At 38.4% G+C, this 22,656-nt stretch overlaps 3 protein-coding genes across 8 annotated transcripts; 1 reads left to right on the top strand and 2 right to left on the bottom strand.

Moving 5' to 3' along the window:
* Positions 1-387: 387 nt before the first annotated feature.
* dhx40 (DEAH-box helicase 40) lies at positions 388-5,211 on the bottom strand. Its single transcript, XM_022761237.1, has 17 exons — positions 4,860-5,211; positions 4,548-4,693; positions 4,336-4,455; positions 3,940-4,176; positions 3,742-3,808; positions 3,524-3,655; positions 3,331-3,430; positions 3,124-3,210; positions 2,798-2,980; positions 2,618-2,698; positions 2,346-2,503; positions 1,896-2,010; positions 1,640-1,748; positions 1,304-1,398; positions 1,128-1,197; positions 774-1,002; positions 388-585 (listed from the first exon to the last, which is right to left on the bottom strand). Exons 1-17 carry the CDS (start codon positions 5,029-5,031, stop codon positions 464-466), a joined length of 2,223 nt encoding a protein of 740 aa, XP_022616958.1. The 5' UTR covers positions 5,032-5,211; the 3' UTR covers positions 388-463.
* A 3,561-nt stretch (positions 5,212-8,772) lies between these two features.
* LOC111233430 lies at positions 8,773-12,270 on the bottom strand. Of its 2 annotated transcripts, none has more exons than XM_022761239.1 (11): positions 12,195-12,270; positions 10,758-11,102; positions 10,488-10,571; positions 10,300-10,359; positions 10,006-10,062; positions 9,864-9,890; positions 9,573-9,761; positions 9,424-9,471; positions 9,287-9,346; positions 9,182-9,208; positions 8,773-9,082 (listed from the first exon to the last, which is right to left on the bottom strand). In XM_022761239.1, the coding sequence occupies exons 1-11, from the start codon at positions 12,253-12,255 to the stop codon at positions 9,024-9,026; spliced, it is 1,017 nt and encodes a 338-aa protein (XP_022616960.1). In that variant the 5' UTR covers positions 12,256-12,270; the 3' UTR covers positions 8,773-9,023. The 2 variants fall into 2 exon arrangements, with proteins under 2 accessions (XP_022616960.1, XP_022616959.1); XM_022761238.1 differs by having other exon boundaries at positions 9,182-9,211.
* A 2,614-nt stretch (positions 12,271-14,884) lies between these two features.
* LOC111233434 (P2X purinoceptor 5-like) lies at positions 14,885-22,656 on the top strand. Of its 5 annotated transcripts, none has more exons than XM_022761245.1 (13): positions 14,885-15,060; positions 15,936-16,086; positions 16,404-16,476; positions 17,844-17,884; positions 18,413-18,488; positions 18,739-18,835; positions 19,023-19,103; positions 19,242-19,383; positions 19,625-19,761; positions 19,904-19,997; positions 20,135-20,200; positions 20,293-20,375; positions 20,783-22,656. In XM_022761245.1, the coding sequence occupies exons 1-13, from the start codon at positions 14,924-14,926 to the stop codon at positions 20,859-20,861; spliced, it is 1,257 nt and encodes a 418-aa protein (XP_022616966.1). In that variant the 5' UTR covers positions 14,885-14,923; the 3' UTR covers positions 20,862-22,656. The 5 variants fall into 5 exon arrangements, with proteins under 5 accessions (XP_022616966.1, XP_022616968.1, XP_022616967.1 ...); XM_022761247.1 differs by lacking the exon at positions 17,844-17,884 and adding an exon at positions 17,358-17,363 and having other exon boundaries at positions 16,404-16,475; XM_022761246.1 differs by having other exon boundaries at positions 16,404-16,475; positions 17,849-17,884.

The raw sequence follows: 22,656 nt of genomic DNA on the forward strand, positions 1-22,656 counted from the left end.
AAGGAAGTGACGTACGAGGCCAGAGAGGGTCCACTGCACCTGAACAGTCGGTGTGAAAGTACATCAAGTACTATACTGTAACCTTAACCTCACCCCAGCTGTGCACTACTGAATTACACATTGTCCGAGAGATAGGCAGTGCAAAAATGTCTAAAAATTAATGAGAAATGCCCGAAAACGTCTTCCTTTTAAACCAGAGTTCCCACCTCCTCTTTAAACCAATAGCTTTCTTTTATTCTACCCACTGTTTAAGAATAAAGCAACAATTTTCCATAGATGTGAACCTTGTCAAAGACCCATGAAACCAACCACTGCTACAGCAATTGTGTGTAAAGTGATGGGGTTAAACAAGAGAGAGGCAATGTTATAAATGTAACAAAAGTTTATTATTCAGGTGTCATTTGCAAAATATTCCTTTGTGATACATATTATGAAACATGTCCTCAAAAGCAAGCGCTTTCTGTCAGAGGGCTTTACTTTGTTGCCTTTGTTGCTTTCTTTGCAGGTAGCGAGCACGAGCATCACTGACAGTGGCTTCGTTGTTTCGCTTCTCCAGCTTTTTTGTGACATCCTCAGTAGAAACCTCTGAAAAAAGAACAGTAGTAATTTATTAGTAAGTTATAAAACAGAGTATAGCTTATCCATTCATTCACCCAGTATAACATTTCAGGCAAAAATGGCCTGTTAATCGACAGTGTGCTTTGGGTGGACCAAACACTAAGCTCTATAACATAACAATTTCCAAATAAATATTCATTTAATTATTCAGAAACCTGGTTGTCTTTTGGCTGCTTCCCTGCTCTCCCATTTTATCATCTCTTCGTCAGTAACTTCTTCTCTTGCTACGCTGCTCAGTTCATAGACATCCACCTCATGGAGTTTAGGCAACAAGTCCTTCACCCACTCATATCGAATAGGACACACGGTCCTGATGTACACCCGGGAAGTCACCAGCACATCGTGGAAGATGACCCAGTTCAGCTCTGCCTCCTGGTCAAACAGCTTAGAGCAACAACGAATCATGATCACAGGGGAAGTTAGAGAGGAAGCATGACAGTTTATGTTCCAAACCTAATGGCTCATTGATTTGATTGAGATTTTTTTAATGAATTCAAAAATACATTTACCGATGATGATGGATGAATGTGAACCATGGATCCATGTCCATCCATTGTGCAAAATACCTTTCCCACAGACCTATGTGGGATGGAAAAAATAACTGAACATCATTCACAGCCAGCACAAAATCTCACAAAAACTAAGGAGTTAAGTATGGATAATTTCAAATGAACCTTGATGATACCTTCTGGCAACGTTGGTGAAGTAGCCCGTGCACAGGCATCGCCTGAAGAGTTCACTCTTGTTGCCATCAAATGTTTCTACAGGGAAATCTCTCTTCTGGAAGGCAAGAGGGTGGATCGGCAAAAAAAATAATGACAGTCATATTAATTAGCACAACAGTGTGTTGGCAAACAAATTAATGTGAGGAGCAACAATGATCTGTGACCGCTAATAATGATTAGACAACATTGTACAGTGCAGCTGTAAAGTTTACACTGATTTGAAACATTTAACAGAGCATGGATACACAACATGCTACAGTCAGTGGTGTGAAAATGAGCTCTGTACACTACTGTACCTGTTGGAGGCGGAGGAGGATCTCTTGCAGCTGAGTCTCCACACTAAAGGCCGACTTCAGCGCCCTCCAGTGGATCCAGTTGTCTTTACACCACACTGATGGTCTGTCACTACAGAGTGATAATATCATCACATCAGGTCTTGCATACATGGCAACTGATGGACTAACTTTGAAATTTATTTGTACAAAAAAAAAAAAAAAAAAAATAATAATAATACAGGTTCATCTTGCAGCAGTAATCAGTTAAGTACTGTACCTGGATTTGCATGACTGAAACACACTCAGAAGTGTGGCAAAGTCATTCATACTGCCGCTTTTGTTGGCCAGCCCTCTGTGCTTCTTATCTGCCTCTTTCTGCTTCTCAGGGTGGCCTGCAGGAAGCATGGCATTAGTCAAAGCCAAGTGAGCTCAGAGCTGACGTCTTTAGCTACTCCTCTGCATATGCCATTTCCTGGCACAGGGACTAAATTTATCAATAAACCAACACATCAGTAAATAAAAATAAATAAAATAGAAAAAAAAATATATATATAGTCAGTTGCACTTTAGAGACAAGTTTAATATCTCTGCTATTAGACAATTGTCTTAATAAACACTGAGTATTACAGATAACAGGAATATTTTTTACCTTTGTAGTCTTTAATTACAAGCACACTTTTAGTTCTATTTAAAGATTCCCAATATGTCAAAAAGCTACATTTCTGACCTGGCCTGATGAAGATATTCTCCACGGACAGCATGGCAGCCACAGGGAGCAGCAAGTCCTGGCAGCCGAGCGAGGCGGCTTTGAGCACAGCCCTGGTGAGGCCTGGGTGCAGCGGGAACTCCACCATCAACTCCCCCAGCCGGGTCACTCTACCTCTCCTACAGCCCACGCACCAGACACATAGAGCCCATGAATAGTCAGCAAGAACTACTTAACCCACCTCTGCTGTGCTTCGAGAACCAAACACTTGGTCGACAGGTATAACCACTCACCTGTCAATAGCATCAAACTGATAGAGCTGTTTTAGTGCTTCTAGAATAAACCTCTCCTCTGGACAGTCCAGGTAAGGAAACCTTAAAAGAAATTAACTCTTTATTGAAGATGCTTAAAAGGTGCGTGCAGAAATTATGAACTCTAAGAAAGCAAACAGACCAGAATGGGTACCAGTTTACCTAATGACATCATGGACGCCCAGGCACTTGAGTGTGAGTATCACTGCAGTCAGACTTGTCCTCTGAATTTCTGGAACTGTATATTCGGGCATGCTCTTTTCCCAGAATTCCTTGGTATAGATTCGAAAGCATTTCCCGGCTGAGGTTCTTCCAGCTCGGCCTGCCCTCTGCTGAGCCTCACTCCTAATCACAGAAAATCCCCCCAAAAAATCCCATCCAAATCTCTGTTGGTAAGCTTTCTTAGTAGCATGAGTGTTAGTAGGAAAATGACTAAAACAAAGCTATTTGCAAGTTTGAGATGACATTTTACATTTTTTGGGACTCACTTTGATATTGGCACCACCTCCAAGATATCCATGCCCACCCTGGAGTTGTGGTTGAGTTGCTTCACAAACCCGCTGTCTATGATGTACCTATACAGGGAAAGAATGGCATGATGATGTGTTTTGTAGTGAAACATTTCAGTGAAGTTGATTTAATGTCACAATTTCATGAATGTATATGATAAACCAGGGAAAACAGGCCTCACTCACTTTATACCATTGATGGTGAGAGATGTTGCTGCAATGTTAGTGGCCACTACACACTTCCTTATTCTTGGGGGCGGTGGCTGAAAGATCTGCCTCTGTTGATCTATTACAAGACCAAAAAAAAAAAATCAGAAACTAATTTCAATTTGGAAAATCTACCTTGCAATAAGATGTAACAGCTGTTGTATGTGTTTACCCGTAGGCATGGATCCATAAAGGGGTAAAATGAGAAGGCCCTCCACTGTTTGGTCTTGTACATCATAGCGATAGTCTATAGACTCTGCCTTTTCATACAGCAAGTCACAGGCACGCTCAATCTCTGACTGACCTGTCGAACATTAGGAGAATTAATGTGGCAGATTTTGTCAGTGTTGCGGCATAATCTGATTTTAGAGCTTGATAATCGTAACAAACCTGTCAAAAACACAAGAATATCCCCAGCCATTTCACTGGTGTGCACATCAAGGGCCATTTTCACTACCTGTGGAGCAAAGGCTGTCAAATTAATGAATAGCAACAAAATGCATCAAGCTCTAAAGTAAAAGGCTTTTCCTGTAACATTCTTAAGATTAAAAAATCAACAAACAAACAAACAAACAAAAAACCCAGTACCTCCTTTACATAACCAGTGCTTTCAATGTCTTTCGGTCCTACAGCAGAACCAAACGTGCAGGTTACAGGAAAAGTCCTTCCAGGTATAGCAAAGACGAGACAGTCGCCGAGAAAGGCTGAAAGTTTGTCAGTTTCCAAGGTGGCGGACATCACCACCACCTTCAAAGGAAAAGATCGACCCTTTGTGGCTTTAGCAGGGTTGGTGAAGATTTTCTTCAATAAACCCAGGAGAATATCCTGCAACAAATACAAACAATTGCTCAATGTGTGTGATGGAGGATGAGGAAAAGAACAAACAGTTTTTGGTTTATTGGATGTTGACAAGATGTATGTATATTAACAGCACAGTGCAGGAACTATAAGTGTTAATGACATACAGTGAATATATTGACTCACTGTGTTGAGGCTGCGTTCATGGACTTCATCCAAAATTACAACACTGTACTGAGAAAGTCCGGGGTCTGCCAGGATCTCTCTGAGCAAACAGCCATCCGTCATGTACTTCACCGCTGTGTCCTGGCTCAAACACAGTAACAGCTCAATTTTTATCAGATATTCACATTAATACACTGGATATTCTGCAGGGATGTCTCATATCTGTCTCTCACCTGTGATGTGCAGTCATCAAAACGGACTTGGTAGCCAACATCTCTACCCAGGGTGCATTGCATCTCCTGGGCTACCCTCTGGGCCACTGTGATGGCAGCCACCCGGCGGGGCTGGGTGATGCCAATTTTGCCATCTTTACAAAAACCTATTTTTTAAAAAAAGAAAAACTAATGATTCATCTTCTGAATTCACAGTCACATTTGTATCCTAACCTCACAAACTTCACACAAGGTAAAAGCTACATACTGCTGTGTTTAACGGTGTTTTTAACTTCATATTACAAGGGATAGGACAGCAGAATTACAACTTACCAGCTTGATACAGGTACTGTGGAAGTTGTGTGGTTTTCCCGCTGCCGGTCTCACCGGTGACAACCAGAAAAGTGTTGTCTCTGACAGCCTGAACTAACTTGGTTTTGTGCTGGTAGATCGGCAGGTGTTTGGACTCGTTGTCTTTTGAATCCCATCTCGTTGATTTGGACATACCTGACAACTCTGAGCAGCTGTACCGGCAGATATCAGTGTGAGCAGCTAAACAGGCGAAAGAAATACTGACGCTAATCACGCTGAACAGTTTAGTTGCTCTTTGTGCGACATAAACAGCGTTAAACTGTACAAAACACCATTTAACGCACCTCTGTCGTTTCACATATGACACATTGGCTAAAACACTTCCGCAAACTAACCCATTCCGCGTTTCTATTGGTCAACTTGTGAGCATGTGACCCAAGGTCCTCCACCACAATAAAAGTCTGGCTGGGAAAAGTTTACAGTAGGTTAATCGAGTCGGTTTTTTAATTTCAATTAAATCAAATCAAATAATATTTATTGTTTTTGAAATTCAGTCACAGGGATCAGCAAAAACCACCAAAAGACATTATTTAAGTTAAATACTGCAAGCCATTTCCCACTATATATCATCATCGAATAAAAAAAAAAAGACCAAAATAATTTTGCTGCAGGAATGGTTTTTTTTTTTTTTTTTATTGTCAGCACCGTAAAAAGGTGTACAGAATCTAGATGTGCATTTTACACAGCAACAACCAAACAACTTTTCTCCAGGAAGCTGCCTTTGTCCTGATCTGTTAAGACCTGACATGTTAGAATCAAGTTATCTGGATCGCTTGTCTGAGTAACACCCAAACCCCTGCTTTAGGTTTTATGTAGTTAAGATATGTAATTCCAAAAGTTACTTCTTATAACAGGGTAGTACACACCCAGTTTTAATATCAAGTGGTAACACTGCTAACCCAGGCGGGGTTTAAGACAGGAACCTTGAATTTAAAAGTGGACCCTCCTGACAACCTGCATTATTCAAGGTTAATTTGATAAAATCAACACGAGTTGAGTTGATATGATATGATAATGAAAATGATGTGAAGAACGCTTAATCAAGGCCATTATACTAATTTATAGATTTATTTTCACTACAAATCATGGTCAGTTCTTCGCAGAACTGTTCTCAATCTTGGTGGTTCCAAAATGACTTGAAGTAGTTGTCCTTTTTCTGGTTATTTACATTAGATAAAGAAGAGGACCACTAGAGACAACACTGTAAAGAATCCTCTGTCCTGGCCCTGGTGTGATTCTCCTTAATTTACGCCCGCCTGGAAGACAGGAAAAAACGGAGACCATCGTTTACACTGTTGCATGCAAGTGAGTGTGTAAATCAACCACAACCACAGAAGACAGAATCATTAGATGAGCGTCCTCATAAAAGGGATAAATAAGCTGCTGCTCCACTTACCATTGCTGCAGGACTGTAAGCAGTCTAGTCCTTTACAGAGCTCTATATCACAGTGGAAATATACCTGTAGGAAAACATCCCCATAATAAAAAATGCACCAAGGCTAAAAATAAATACCAAACATACTACTATCTAGATCTCTTACATACCTGGGTTTCAAATGTTGGGGGCTTTGCAAAAGAGAACAGTTTGACCACAAACCATTTGTGAAGAGAGGGATACATCAGGTCCTTGCTGGAGACAACTGGCAACCCTGCAGTTCTGTGGCTATCACCAGTGAAAGGACACCTGGATTGGACGCACAGATTAGCATCAAATCATACTCTTCTTTTTTAAATTTCAGAAAAAGGTCACATCTATGTGTTAAACCCTTTAACAAGCAGGTTCCATCTTTGTGGGTTATGTGGGTCTTCACTCGGTGTGGCCCAGCAGTCCTCCAGCAGCAGAACCAAGTCCTTGTCCTCATGTTTGAGAACAAACACCTCCACGTACACAGGCTGGCCGAGCTCAGTCACTGTTGGAGGGTCTCGAGAGGAATAGAAAGACCTGTAAGAGGAATCTGTGGATAAAAGCGTAGGAAAAAAAAAAAAAATTCTACAAATTTGGCAACAAGAAGGTTTCACTATGCTCCAATTATAAAACTGGACCTTCAATTTTGATGGCACCTTCTATGGTTTTGAAGATCTTTTTGAATAGAAACATGCATACAGACATCAATGTAAAAAAAGAATAAAATCCATACAATAAACGCAAAAATTTGGGAAAGATGGAAAGTAAAAAACAAAATATATATACACAGTATATAAACTTGACCTTTGGCAAACCTCATTCCAGTCCTTAGTACTCCTTTGCTCTTCAGTGCTGATGAATTCTCAGATTTTTCTTTCTGAACCTCAATGCCCAGCTGAGTTATTTGAGCCAATGCAAAGCTACAACGAACGGTAAGACTGAAAATCAAAAGGAAATTAGAATTAGTTTCTAGTAGCTTCAAAAAGCAAGAAAAATGTAACATTTTCCTGTTCTTACCGGAAAGGAGTGTCACGAAATATGGAGCTGTTCTGCAGATGTTGTTTCACCTCAATGTTGACCCAATAGATTATAATCCCATCTGCTACCTGCAAGACAACAACCAAACCTGGTCTATATTAGTCACAAAAAATACCACATGACTCTGCCTGAAGACTGGGGATGTGATGTAATTGATTTACATTTACCGTGGACTGAGCACCACAATCAGTGAATGGAAAGCTGAAAGTGACAGCATTATTGGATCTGCTTTTGGGTTTACAATTGTGGCTTTGACCTGAGGGGATCCAGACTCCATCCAGGTTCAGAGGTGGGACTGTGGCATTCTGGAGGATGGTAATGTTGAACCCATCCCTGTTGCAGAAAAATTGTCTTGGCACTGGTGGATAATGCTTTTTGTTTGCCTCTGCAGAAAGCACACTGGGAGTTAATTACAAACAGATTTCTGAAGCATAATATAACTGCACACTTTGAATTACTACCTTTAATTTTCCTTTCACAGATGAGAGGTATTGACTTGACAATTTCAACTCTTCCTCTGTCTGCAAGTGCCATGATGACAACAGTCAGACTTGTGATATATTTCTAATGAACGAAATTGTAAAGACAGATTGGAAGATGAAAAAAAAAAAGCACATATCTGCTTTAAAAATAAATGCACAAACAGGCTCAGGCTCAAGATACATTTCAGCTTACTTGTCTTTTCACAAAACAGCCATGGGAAGCAACTGTTAAGATAATAAAGGTGTCACTTCCTCCAAAGAAGTAGTGGCACTGTTTTGCTATTGCAATGGCTTGATAATATCCACCGTGTTCATCTGTGTGTAAATGTGAGCACAAACAGGATCATAGCAAACACAACCACTTCAACGATATGTGGATACGATATATTTAAGTCTGGCTTACCTTGAACATAAATGGTGAAAGGAAGATCAGCAAATTGCACCTTTGATATGTTGACGGACATGAACCCATCACGGCAGAGCAATGTATTATTATTCATAGTGTTATAATCTCTTGCTTGAAATTGTTTTGAGCCAGCATGGGCTTCACATTTGAAAAGAAACAGTGATATAGAAATAAGTGTCAACCAAACAAAGTGTGTACTGCAGGTCTCCATCGTTGGTCGCAGGTGGAGCAGCTGCTTCTCATTTGGCTTAATTGGCTGACTCCCATGAGACCAAAAGCAACTCAAAAACTCATACAAACCAGTGAGCCGGCAGTGTGGTGTAGTTGTACTGTAGTACCATGTGAGGGCCCTGTGTTCAAATCAACTGGTTTCTGGGACCTTCCCTCCAGTTAAAAGACATTCAGGTTAACCAGAAACTATCTGTAGGTGTGAATGTAGTTTTGTTTTTATTTACGATCAGCCGAGGAACTCACAAAAGTCTCATAATGGATCTGAAAGTCAAACTTTTAATAATGTAAAAACCATTTATAATCTTCAAAAGTACCTAAAACACACGTAACATACACGTTTGCACAGACATACTTGCATACTCTCCTTCTGCATACATTATGGCATCTCTGAACTTCATTGCTGAACTGTTGAGATAGAATTAATTTTTGGATTGTGAAACATGCAACTGATTTTTTAAGCTTTGTTTTGTGTAAAGATCTTTATTTGATGATTTTTTCCAAACAGTAAACAGGAAAATGAATAATCAGTAAAATGTCTGTCAGCTGTGTAAAGTCCTTGTTCTCTACAGACGGTTGAGCTGGTCTGTGCTTCTGTTGTAAATCGGGTTATTGTATTCATGATCTGAGAGGGAAACAGCAAAACAACAAAGAAGTGGGACAGCAATTCAGTGCACAGTATTATTTCATCACGAACATGCCCAAAGATGAAGTCAACACTCACTTTCTTTGGCTTTCTTCTTCCCAAAACCTGCTGCAAAACAGAACGCAACAGTGAGTAATGAAAAGATACTAGATATTGATAAAAGACAAATCAAAATTGAAATACCTCGGTGAGGATTCTTCGCCTGAGTAGACATGTCTTGTTGCCTGATTTCACCTTGGTTAACTGTGTAATTAAATGTATAAGTGAACCAGGCAGCATTGAAATTATGTAATATTATTAAAGAGAAATGCTTGTATTACCATAATAATGTCGACTGAAACTTGGTTGTCGTAATCTGTTGATGAGTTCTGGAGAGGTGAGGGAAGAAGTTATTCCAGTTTGAAATATATCTCATGTTATGTTATGTGTACATGTACAACCTTCGGTAATTATGTTTATTATTAAGCACCTCTATGAAATCTGTGTTTTGTTCTTTGACTTTGCGCCCTTTCAAAGTTACACTGGTTCAAGTTTGGATGGATCCCACTCGTGCTTTGAGTGGGTAGATTCCTGTCCACATCATGCAGATATCCTGGTAGACTATGAGGGTGTCTGGTGGGGTCACCCGGCTGGTTGGCTGGGTCTTGATCATCGTTCTCTAATATTTAAAAGAAAATCAATTAAAAATATTGACATGTACATTAACATTTTAGGTTAGCAAGGTGAATCAATGGATGGAAGAAGAGCTGTGTGAACGCACCATAAACAAGATTACTGTTGCCTGCTCCTGTAGGAAAAAGAAACACATTGTGGATAGTGCATCACATGTACTACATAGTATACAGTTGAGTGCGAGAGAGAGAGAGAGAGAGAGAGAGTGTATGTTTTTAACTGTAGATTACCTCTCTGCTGTTCATGGACTGGCACTGTTCCCATTACTGCTGGTGGAGCACTGGCACCTGTAGTGGGACATTACATGCAGCAATTTGAATGAATACTTTCACACATAATAGCAAAAGTATTTTGCATATGACTGATTAAACATCTAGACATACAGTATGTCCCTCAAGCAGAAGGAGAAGGATTGACTTAAATAGTGAGCAATCCTTTAACAAAACTAGAAGGGCACTCAGAGAGCACAGATCTATACACAGAAGATGGATCTAATGAAAATGGTAAATTATGAAATTTCTTACCTACAATATCAGCACCTACAGGATTGTTGGTATTGTCCTGTGATCTGTTCTTATAGAATACTGAAATAAAAACAAACAGTTTTAAAATAACCAATCACCAATCCATTTATCGAGCAATCAAATGCACCACACACCTTTCTTCTATCGACAGCTGTGGGGTGAGTGTGTGAGACAGGGCAGGTACTCACGGTAACTGCAGATGCTCAGCAGGATGAAAGCAGCCACGCCAACACAGATGTAAATCAGTAGCAACATTTCTCCTCTCAGTGTATCTGCAAGATAAGATGTGGTTTTACAACAACACCTTTCACAGGAAACTCATCGTTTGTTCGCCCCCATGTGTTTGGCCTATGAAGTTTGTGACCATAGAAAGGAAGAGGCCCCATGTCTCTCTCACAGCCTGCTGCTCAGACTTCAGAAAATATTACCTTATAACCTCCAAACAGAAATCCACTTACCTGTTGCAGCAACCAACTCCACCTGAAGACAGTCAGTTCCCTGCTTACAGTAATAACAACCCAGGTCAGAGTACTGAAGTTCATCAATGCAGATGGAGTAGTTTCCTTCTGAGCCCTGATTTGGAAAAGCTTTCACCCGGCCCCTTTTGGGGAGTAGGAACTTGATACTCCCTTTAGAATTGAGATGCACCAGTTCCATCGCAGGAGTGTGGGCCCATGACACCCAATTGAGGCTGCTGTTTGCAAAGTTGCATGGAAGAAGCACAGATGAGCCAAGTGGAGCGCTGACTGTGTACGTCTCATAAACTTCCAGAGGCTCACAAGATTCCATATTGTGTAGGTCATCTTAACGGGATGAGAGAAAAAAGGAGCAGTTTTCAGGTTTAAGGTCACTGAGCTCATGCTAAAGAAGTAAGTAAATGTAACTGGATTACAATTATAAGCAGAAAAATAAAAAAAATATGAAAATGATAAACATGAATTACAAACGCTCTTAAGCTATCATCTTAGTTAATGAGCAATGTGTATTAACTGTGATATTATGTTCACTTTTTGGACCCTTTGATACTGTTCAGGTCAAATTGACATTATTGGGATTTTAAAAGCAATACAGAAATAAGAAATTACATAAAAAATCCTAATGAAACCTGAAATGAAACAATGTTTCCATTGATTTTATTATTTTTACACAAACAATAGAAACACAAGACCCAAACCTAGTTTGTTTTAGTCACTGACTATGAAATACATCTTTCAAAAATGTCTCAAAAATAATTTGCAAATGCAGATGATTTACAACAAATAGAGACACAATACAAAAACTAAATGTACACTGATTTAGTCGCTGTTGATGAAACGCACAACACCTAAAATAATCGATCGCTACCCCTAACCCATCTATGTGTCTCACTCGCTTCCAATATTAGCTTCAAGGCCGTCTGAGCAGACTTTTTAGCTTATAGAGGATTGAGGTTGAAATTTCCTATATACTGTGATGTAGTTATTTAGCTGTTTTGCCCCTCCCGCGATGTGTATGTGTGAGAGGTACAGTCCGGGGAAATGTTAAAAGTTTTGGAAAAACACAGTGAAGGTTCCCACACAACAGATGGGAAAAGCGAGCGGGAAAGTAGGAGAGCAGATGCTTCTCAGTGCTCGGATTGTAACAATGTAGCAGGAGTTGTGTGGGGGGTATTATAGCATCTGTGTACTCAATTTTTTTAAATTATTTTTTTATCTAACATGTCGTACACAGATAATGAGCCAAGGGCACACAGTTTCAGGTTGAAAAGAAATTATCCTTGTAAATTTGACCTCATCAGAGTTAAAGTGAAATAAAAAAGTATGATCAAACAATTAAATTAGCGAAAGAGGCGTTTTATGTATTGAATGTCTTAATACAAATAATATTTAATTCTCTAATTTCTGAAAAGGACTTACCAATTGATGACACACACATAAAGCACACGGCTAAAGGGAAAATCCACTTGTCAGCATTCATTGTCAGCTCCTCACACTGTGAACAGTACTATGATAATGCTGCATGTTAACCCCTCTAAGCATCATGGGACAAAACCACAAGACCATCACAGTTCATTTTGTTATTTACGGAAATGCTTTACTGTTTCAGTTTCACATGAGCAGCTAGATCACATTTACCAGTGAAGATCCCATTTAACAATGGAGAAGCCAAATGTTTTATGTAGCTATTTTCTTTTCAAACTGTATGGTGATCATGTCAAATATGAACTTCAAATTCACATCAATTAATAAGTTGGTTGGTAAATGAAGGCTAAAAAAGCTGTGACATGACATTGCCTTCAGACCACTTCCTGTTGAAACATGCAGGGGCTTCCAGAAAAGGAGGCTGTGTGATGAAAGCAGTTAAATAAGAAGGTTTACTATTACCTAGGCTAATATCAAAGCCAAAGCAGCACAATTTAACCTCAATTTTATGACTTTACGGTGAGTCCTGCCTTAAATCCACATCTCACCCTGTAATTCAAACTAAATACTGATATTTTAACCCAAAAGTACATTTCGAATGAAATTCTGATTAAATAGAAATACTCATGCTTCTAATAGCCAATTTCCAGTGCTATAGTGGAAGAAAATGTCATGAAGGTATTGCCATTTTTATGTCTATGTAACTTCTTTCATTACTCAAAGCTACACATCTGCAGTGTTGCGGTAACATACTGCTGGGAGTTTCTTTTGATATCTCATTGCGTTTGATATAAATTTTTTATCTTTTACATTCACCATGGTATTGGACTACTTTGCGAAAAGTGTGGAAAAGTTAAGATTGAAATTAATACTCTCAAGAAATATGTACAAGGTGTATTATGTAATTAAAGGAGAATTCAGTTTGATATTACACTTCCATAAAGTTGGGGGACTTAAAAGATTAAAAAATAAATAAAAAATAAGCAGAGGCAGAGATATGCTAACTTTTACTCTCTATGCATCAAACACAAAAAAGACTTGATCCTGCACCTCCCATAATGCCATCTCATTAGGCTGTATAGTACTCCTCATCCCGAGCTGTGTATAATTATTGTTTTGGTGATTAGCATAAAGGGAACGACAACTAGCAATGATCCATATGCATTACAGTAAATATCCAGTCAGAGATGACATAAATAAGTAAAGGAAAATATTAACATAGGTAATAACATTGTTCATGTTTAGATGTTAGATTCACAATTACGGTCAAAATAATTTTGAGCTTGTAAAGTAATGTTCACAAATAATTCCAAAGTTTGTAGTTGTAAAGCAATGTAATTTTTCACACATGTATGTGCTCTAGGATTACACTGGACTTGACTTTATGAATATGAGCAAAGCAGGTGAAGCAGTCAGCGGGTTCCATTTGAAAGGATTGAATCTTTTGCTTGCAGTCAGTCAGGTGTGGTTACAGCCAAGTGCTATATTTTTACAAATGAAAGAAAGCGTACACACAGGTCAAATTCTATCATATTGTCTTGAATAAAGAGACAAACAATTCTAAATCAAAATCAGCACATCAATACATTCGCACTCTAAATATATAGTCATGTGAGAACAAACCAAGGAGATTAGATGTACTACCTAATGACAAAATAAACACTACTTGAGGAAATATAGTTAAATAATCTCACTCAACGCACTCAGGAACAAAGGTGAAATTACAGAGGGAACCAGCTCAGGGGAAGGGCAAAAAGAGAATGAGCTCAGGACACAGAACAATGAACACTCAAGACACCTCTGTGAGCTGCTAGCACACCTGTTCTCCTGCTGCTCTTCAGTCCAGCAAAGTAAAGACAATTAAAAAGAAAATACTGTTATCCAATTTGCATTTTCATTTCACACACTCATGTGGGTGTTCAATGAATGAAAAATCTATACATTAAGTCTGTGAGCTCTACTCCAGCATAGTGTTACTAAAAAAGGTGTCAAGATTAGTGATGCCGCTTATGCCAAATTCATTCCCCGCCTATGTCTTTTACATGACATCAAATTGTAACATCAGATAATTTTTGCCTCTTTTTAAATGGCAGTAGTGAAAATTATTCATTGTCAAAATCTGTTGTGTTGTGGTTTCAGAATGATGGAGACAGAGAACAATTAGATTCAAGATTAGATTAGATTAGATTTTTTTCCCCTGGGAAACTATCATGTTTTTCCCCCAAATGATGTACAAATGGCTTGATACAGTAAATAATGCAATGTCTGATGTTTGAATGGGGAAAGAAGTTCCCCGCGGAGAATGCCCCTGAATATCGACTTAAGTTGGGGCTCAGCTCTGAATTCAATGTCAGGCTTTGCCCCTGATACATAACTGCAGAGCTCAGATGATGCAGCTGTTCTATTGACTTTGACGACCCCTTGGCCTTTTCGTTTGGCGCAACCATGAGATTGACAATTGTTGTTTTTTAATGAAAAGACTCGAACGATGCATTTTTTATCGTTTCAGGTCAAATGAGCGTATTCATCAAAACAGAAGTGTGTCCGTGAGAAACCGGATGTCACTGCATATGTCCTCAGTGAGAGAAGACCAGTATTATTTCGAAAGTCTTAACCGGATATTGTGCATGTTGACGGTGATTGTTCATGGGAGGTGGGGGAGTGGGGGAGTGGGGTGTCCTCCTCCCGCAGACTGTGCTGCACTGGCCGCACACTGCTGCAGGATGGCCGGGAGTTGTTTGAAAGGACGTTTTCTTTCCTTATTTGACTACAAAACGGAAAAATATATTGTCGCCAAAAATAAGAAAGTTGGGGTTTTGTACAGAGTTATTCAGTTATCTATCATCGGTTACATTATTGGGTAAGTGAATTTCTTTTTTTTACCCTTTACCTCCTTCCATGTGACAAACTAGAGCCTATAAATGACATCACAATAAAAACATTTAGAAAAGAAGTTTATGTCTTTGAGTTAAGTCCCTAGTGTGAGTTTATATTGACCCTAGTCCTACTGATAATTGTATATCCTATTATAAATAAATTACTTAATAAATGTAACATTTACATAAACATATTGGTCACTGATTAAAGACTAACAGATAGCCTACTACACCTACATCGTTCAGTTACAGACCATGGAGATGTTTTCAAGGCTTGATAAAGTTAATGGGCTGTAATTATTATACATTATATATATTGTTGGTGCTATAGAGGACCAAGTGACGGGACCAGCTTGCCACTAATATCCTTAATAGAGCCTTATTTTATTGGCCAATTTAGATCACAGATACAGTAGGTACAAAGTAGCCTACTCAGTGCCTTGTTCAGTGCCCTGTAGCAAAAGCCATAAATAAAAAACCTACAGCAGACCTAACACAGGAAATAAATTGTAGTCATGTATTACATTTATAGAACAGAAGTCAGTCAAGTACTTAATGTATAAAATACAGAAAATATAAGAATAAAAATATAAATTTACATTTTCTTCCTATTCCATGCTTGATATGATGCAACAGTATCACAGCAATGCTATTAACTCCATGTAAGAATATTATGACTATAGTGATATCACAAAAAAACTATCTTTGCTGAGATACCGAAAAACACTGCATGTTTCACACAAACAATCTGAGAACTAAAATAACACATCTTTAAGCTGTTAAATTTTCACATCATGCAACCTTTGTGGGTGTTAAGAGTCAACCACCTGTTTATTCTGAGAGTTGCTCTCATCCACAGGTGGGTTTTCGTAAGCAAGAAAGGCTACCAGGAGACAGATGAGGCCATACAGAGCTCTGTCATAACTAAACTAAAGGGAGTCTCAGTGACTAACACCTCTGAGTCTGGTCTGTTGGTGTGGGGACCGGAGGATTACGTCATCCCACCACAGGTGAAAACATTTACGCAGTATGTGCAGACAATCAGGCCATTACTAGAAACTGAAATTTCATCTTTAGCCAGCTACATTATTTAGAATAAGAACAAAGACTAGGAGAAAGGGCATCCACACACAGGTGGTAGCAAACTAAACGTCTCAACAGTTGCCCTGCATGAAAAAATGCAGCCCTCTCATGTGGGTATTACATAAAACAATACAGTCGACTAAGGACTAAGGGCTGAGGAGGGAGAAAGGCAGGCAGCAGGGGTCATCATGACATGATGTCCATATAAAGTCCAATTTACAGTGTGTGTTTCCTCTACGTGTAGGGTGAAGCTGTTCTGTTTGTTGTAACCAATTTCTTAGAGACGCCAAACCAGAAGCTGGGATACTGTGCTGAGGTAAGAATATTTTGTAGAGTTGATTTAAATGTAAATCACTGACTGTATGTTAGACCCCTGTGGTACTCTCTGTGACTGTAATAGAAGCTGTCATAATGAATGATATCTACTGTAAATCACTATTATTTGATGATCAAGTTTTTATGCAATGTGGTACATAATTTGACAAATACATTTTGCAGTGTAACAGTGTAGTAGTCAAATCCAAAGTGAGGTAAATTCAGTCGAACTGAGTTTAACAAAGAGAAACCTGAACTTATGGTCCAGTATTCTCTTCTTTTATAATATGCAAAAAGACATTTTACAATACATAACCCAAAACGATTAACATAGACAGATAATCAATCCCAAAAATACCTGTTTTATTAGCAGTATGATTGTTTTAGGGAATTAACTTTGCTTGCTCCTGAGGGCAAGTAAGAGATTCTGTTTTCAGTGTTGATGCTGTTGTTATTTGGACATGCGTTCATGTCTTCTTCCCATTGCCTCTTTCTAGCAGTTAGTCACCAGGATGCACCACACGGATTTTTGAGACAATCATATTTGATGTCGGAATACTAGTGAGGTTTTTGTTAAGAGTACCAGCTAGCTGCAGGGCAGGATGTGCCGTTTAGACACTGTGTTCTCTACGCAAACTCCACTCAAACTCAGTTTCAAGGCATCTGACTAACTGTGTTTATTTTAAAGTTATTTTATTTACTCTCCACTGTTTGACGTCTGATCATGTGGAAACTATTCCAGTCAGCCATGTCTCAGAGATACAGTAGGCCATGTATGACTGAGGTTAGAGAGGAGCTGGAAATGACCTGTCCTGTGATAGTAGAGCTGATTGAAAATCATACATTAACTGAAGCCTCTCTTTGCTCATATGATATTTTCTAGGTTCAGGTAACTGGAGAGACAATTCAGAGACATCTACTAGCAGAAGCACCTCAAATCAGCACAATATCGCAGGATGATCAAGATTCATAATTTATATAAATTCAACAAAAGCAGTAAACAGAGAAACAGGTAGTAAGAAGAACTATGGCTGATCTGTTGTCCCTGATTTTTGACAACACATGGCTGGTATATGGTGGCAATGCCATCACTTCCAGGAGAGCACTGGTCCACATTTTCTTCAGTGTTAGTCATAACAAAAGACTTTTAACTTTTAACAAAGGCTGACACCCCCCTCTACTTTCTATGAGTTTGTGTATGTGTGTGTGTCAGTTATCCTGTTCATCATTTCCCCTCAGCTTTATCTTTAGCTACAAATTTCCAGAGGGTTCCTGGTATGTAAACTCAGCCTCTCTTGGTCAGCAGCCAAGAAGAATAGAGAGCCCGTACAAGCATTGCACAGCCATAAAACACTGCTCTTGTATACGTTTCAGACTTCACCAATTGCAGTTCCCAGCGCTCATTCCCAGGTGCTTATAAACAGCCACTAACGACATGTTTACTTCCATATTTACAGTGTTGCTAGAATCTCTCATCTTTATCTGAAAGTGTTCTTCACTATTAACAGGACCCCAGAGTTTCAAATACAGTAGTTGACCTTATGTAATTATTTTGTTAGACAATGTTTCTGTCCATGAAATCTATGAATGTTACACCCCTTTTCATAAAATTTTAATTTCTAAAGTAACAGTGATACATATGGAAATCCGTATCTATCAGATAAAAAGTACAAAGTAAGAATGATGCTCAAGAGTGAAAATTATGATACAAATTTTTTTTTTTTAAATTACAAAATACAAAAACTTTAGCTTTACCATACCATGGATAAAGTCCAGGTGTTTGTATCTTACAGTGAATTGCAATACACCTGATTACCGAATCAAGCTCGCTGCTAAAAGATTTTTTATCCAACTTTTGAAAAAGTGGAGTTGCTGTTAAAAGTGTAAAAGTGTAAAAGTCTTGAACCTCTGCTCTTTTCCTTTGACATTTGTTCCCAGAGTCCCAAAGTGCTGGATGGCCACTGCCGAGTCGACAGGGACTGTGATAAGGGAAAGATGGTAGTGGCTGGTAATGGTAAGAAAGAACAACTACTGATTTTTAATTGCGGATAAATTGCTTGACTTTGTCCCTTTCTCAAAGATATCTTGGGTCTATATTCAGCAAATTTTTTTTCTGTGTCAGTATTAGTTTATGTTTGTTCAAGTGTATGTGCTAAATGTAACTAAAATACTGTCATAATTCTCATTTGAACGAATTATATAGTATATATATATACTACTATAATCCAAGCAGAAACTCAAATGTTCTGTTGTCTTTTCTTCAGGAATCATGAGTGGCCGATGCTTAAGAAAAGATGAAAACTCCAATGGTACCTGTGAAATCTATGGCTGGTGTCCCATTGAAAGAAAATTCAAACCACAGTAAGGAGCAGCTCAGCCACATAAAAGCTCTCTTGGAAATGAAAAAATGAAGTTATTGATTAGTTATTGATCACACTCCAGCTCTTACAAATACTGTACATAGCTGCCACTTTGCTATGAGAAACTTGTCATCAACTATGTCCCTTAACCTGCCTTACCAAATGACCATGTTTTGTTTTTTGAGCAGAGGGCCTCTGCTGACAAATGCTGAAAACTTCACCATCTACATCAAGAATTTCATCCAATTTCCCAAATTCAAATTTTCAAAGTAAGTCCTCTTCTTCTGTGCTCCACACTCAGCATAACACCACTGTGTGCTGCTTGCTTAACAGGAAACAAGAGTTGAGTAAGGGGGCAGTACACATTCATATACACTCTGTGCTGCTCTGTGTTTCTCAACTTTTAGGTCCAATGTTCTTGAAACAAGTGATGACTCCTATCTGAAGAAATGTCGATATGACGAGGAACTCCACCCATATTGCCCCATCTTTCGTCTGGGAGACATCACCCAGCGAGCCAGATACAACTTCCAGGACATGTCTACGTTTGTTAGTATTATACTTTTCAACTGCATATATTTAAGAGTTAGTGCATGTTACATAACTTAAACCCTAAATTGTACCTTCAACTAATTAATTTAAAGTCACCGCATGAGAACTGACATAAACATCGCTATAGTGAAGCACCTGTTCCATGTTAAAAATGACTGAAATATAAAAATGACAGTTTTGTTTGAATGGTTATTAACATGTTTTTAATGGCACATATGATCTATCTTCTGTTTTTTAGGGTGGCTCTATTGGCATAATGATAAGTTGGAACTGTGACCTTGACAAAGGCTACTCTCACTGCCATCCACAGTACTATTTCACTCGCCTGGACATCAGTGTCTCCAACACGACCATCGCAACAGGATTTAACTTCAGGTCAGAAAAATATTTCCTGTTCTTTTCAACAATTTAGATATTTTTATTTACCATTAAAAACATATGATTTGAAAAGGGGAAAATTCGAAAGTCTTTATTATAAAAACATAAAGGTCATTATTGTTTTTTGTATTCTTTTCAGACACGCGCGGTATTTTAAAAATGCTACTGGTGAGAGTTATCGATCTCTGTTCAAAGTCTACGGTGTCCGATTTAATATCATGGTGCATGGAAAGGTAATTTAGATGCATTTTTCAGGGAGAATGCATGAACTGTCTACTCTGCATTATGATGTGACATAATTTAAGTAATAATGCAAACAACACCGTTTTGTAATTTTATTCTTACATTCTTACACTCTTTTTGTTCATAGGCCGGGATGTTCAGCATCATCCCAACAGCCATCAATGTTGCTTCAGGACTGGCTTTGATGGGTGCTGTAAGTAACATTAATAAGTTTGCCTTCATGTTTGAATTTTGTAATTTCCCAGTTATGAAAGTCTCATCACTGCATAAAACTTCATTTAACAGGGAGCTTTCTTCTGTGACATGGTCCTTCTCTACCTAATGAAGAAGGGCAACTCTTACAGAGAGCGGAAGTTTGAGGACTGCAGGTATGATAAGCAACACAGAAGTACAGATGCAGAGTTTTCTTTCTCTTTTTCTAAATATTTAGGCTTCATCCATTTATGATAAATAATATTGTATTTGCCATTTTAACTAAAACGATTGCGATCCTTCAATGCCTTATCTTTCTGTTCTGTCATTAGCATTTGGCTGCTGACCAATCAGCAGCATTCATTTCTGTTATAATGTATTATAGCAAGCTGGATACTATGTAGTTTATTAGTTAGCTTTAATTGATCTTAAGCTATGGTGGCCTGGATGGGTCAACACAATGCAGAGGCCACAACACAAAGTGTTATTGTTATATGTTAGTGTTATTCTGGTATGATACATTGCTTATCTTCAAAAGGCGTATAATTGTTCTTACATATTTGCCACCACAATCTGTCCACAGAAGTAAGAAATCAACATCTGAAGACAACAGTGTGGAGGACAAAAAGGCTGCCATGGAGCAGGAGAATCTGACGTTTTAGTCTTTTCACTGCGTTAGATGAGTTTGTAACATGCCCTTGTTGGTTGTAGCGTAACATTATAATAATGACACAGCAGTGCAGTGTAACTTCTGCTTTACTGGTGTGGAGCTCTTGTAAGGTGAGGCATCATCTTAAAAATTGGTCAGTTTTAAGTTGGTAGCATTGTAGAGCTTCAAAATGATGATTGAAAATGATCATAAGCAGATATTCCATTAACTTTATACCACCATAAAACAAGTGTGTTTTAGCAACATTGTCTGAAATGCATGCAGACCACTGAAGATTAAGTTAAAGTGCTGCTGTTTTTTTCAACCCAAACAACTATTCATTTGTGGATTTTTTAAAAAAAAATGCTGCGTTATATTTTTAAATATATAATGCAAAGTTTTTAGTCATCATATGAATTTGACCACTACTTTTACTCCTTTTAGCATTTTAATAGAGGGTGTAAGACTTTAATCACTTTTTGCTGTCTCTAGTAATGACATTGTTTACTGCTTGTTTTGCAGTGGCTAATGATTCGTATGAATGGAATATACCTCATATGTGAATAACACATTAAGTTTGTTTCTTCAGAGTGGTGCATCATTTATGTGATTTTGTTCAGTCAGTTTAGCAACTAATCTTTTATTTATTAATTGATACAGAAAAATAAAGATTTCAATAAGAAACATGTCTGTATCTTGAGTTCCTTTTTTATTATATTAATTGCAGTAGAAGACAATGTTTTCCACAGCTCCCATGTGTTGTTTTTTACTTTTAGCTTGCTAGTCAGTAGCTGTAGCACGTGAAGCTGATATGTAACAAAGCTCTCTTCAGACTGGCCCTACATGTAAAATATGTGTAAACACAATGACGCCTCAGGGTGTACACATGTGATCACTGAATTGCTTTATGACAGCTTGTTTATTGGCTTTTGTTCTGCCTGACTTTAACACCTATTTTTTATAAACTGTATAAATGATAGTGATTATGACAAAGTGGTGGTGAGCTGAACTCTTGACACTGTGGCATCACCAAGTGCAGCACAGAGCACCTTTTCATATATTAGGGACATTGGTGGGCTCACAGCAAAGTGACAGCACTCCCTTCGAGAGGTAGGATTATATCTCATAAAGAGCAGGCCACATCGTGAATTACCCAAGAACCTGATTAAGAATTTTTCATTTTATTTTATCTCAGTAAGAAGAAAGTACTCAGTGACCATCACAGACAGCTCTCACCCCTGGAAATTAAATTCAAGAACAAGTAAATCAGGTCCTTTGTTAAATATTTATTTTGAGGGGAATGTAACCAAGTAAACAATCTATCACCTCAACTCTGTTATCTTATTTTCACACTTTCACAGTCTTCTTTTACATGACTTTGTAACTTGCGGTTTTACACATTGGTGTATTTCCACACAGACAAAGAGTCAGCACCTCACTGTATGCAGTTTTTATTAGAACGACTCTGCAGACAGTGTCTTCTGTGGATTATGCAGAGTAAGAGGGACACTGTTTCTGGAGAAATGTTTTGCTACCTTGTAAAGTATCTTTTCTAGTATGCTCTTAACAAATGACTCACAGTTGCAGCTGCTCAGTGAGTGCACAGCAACTTGGACAAAAACAAAAGCACAGATGGCACAGAAAGCATCTTAGAGGGCGCTAAAACCCTAAAAAGAAAACTCTGCAGCATACTTTGTAACATATTTGAGGTTTTTAACTCGTAAATGCAGATATTCACTATTAAAATAAATCTTACAGTTGCCACATGAATGATCCTATTTCTTCAAGGACTTGTGTCCCTTCAGGGT

This window comes from Seriola dumerili, unplaced genomic scaffold (assembly GCF_002260705.1).
Source record: "Seriola dumerili isolate Sdu_G_001 unplaced genomic scaffold, Sdu_1.0 BDQW01000391.1, whole genome shotgun sequence".
Classification (NCBI taxonomy): domain Eukaryota; kingdom Metazoa; phylum Chordata; class Actinopteri; order Carangiformes; family Carangidae; genus Seriola; species Seriola dumerili.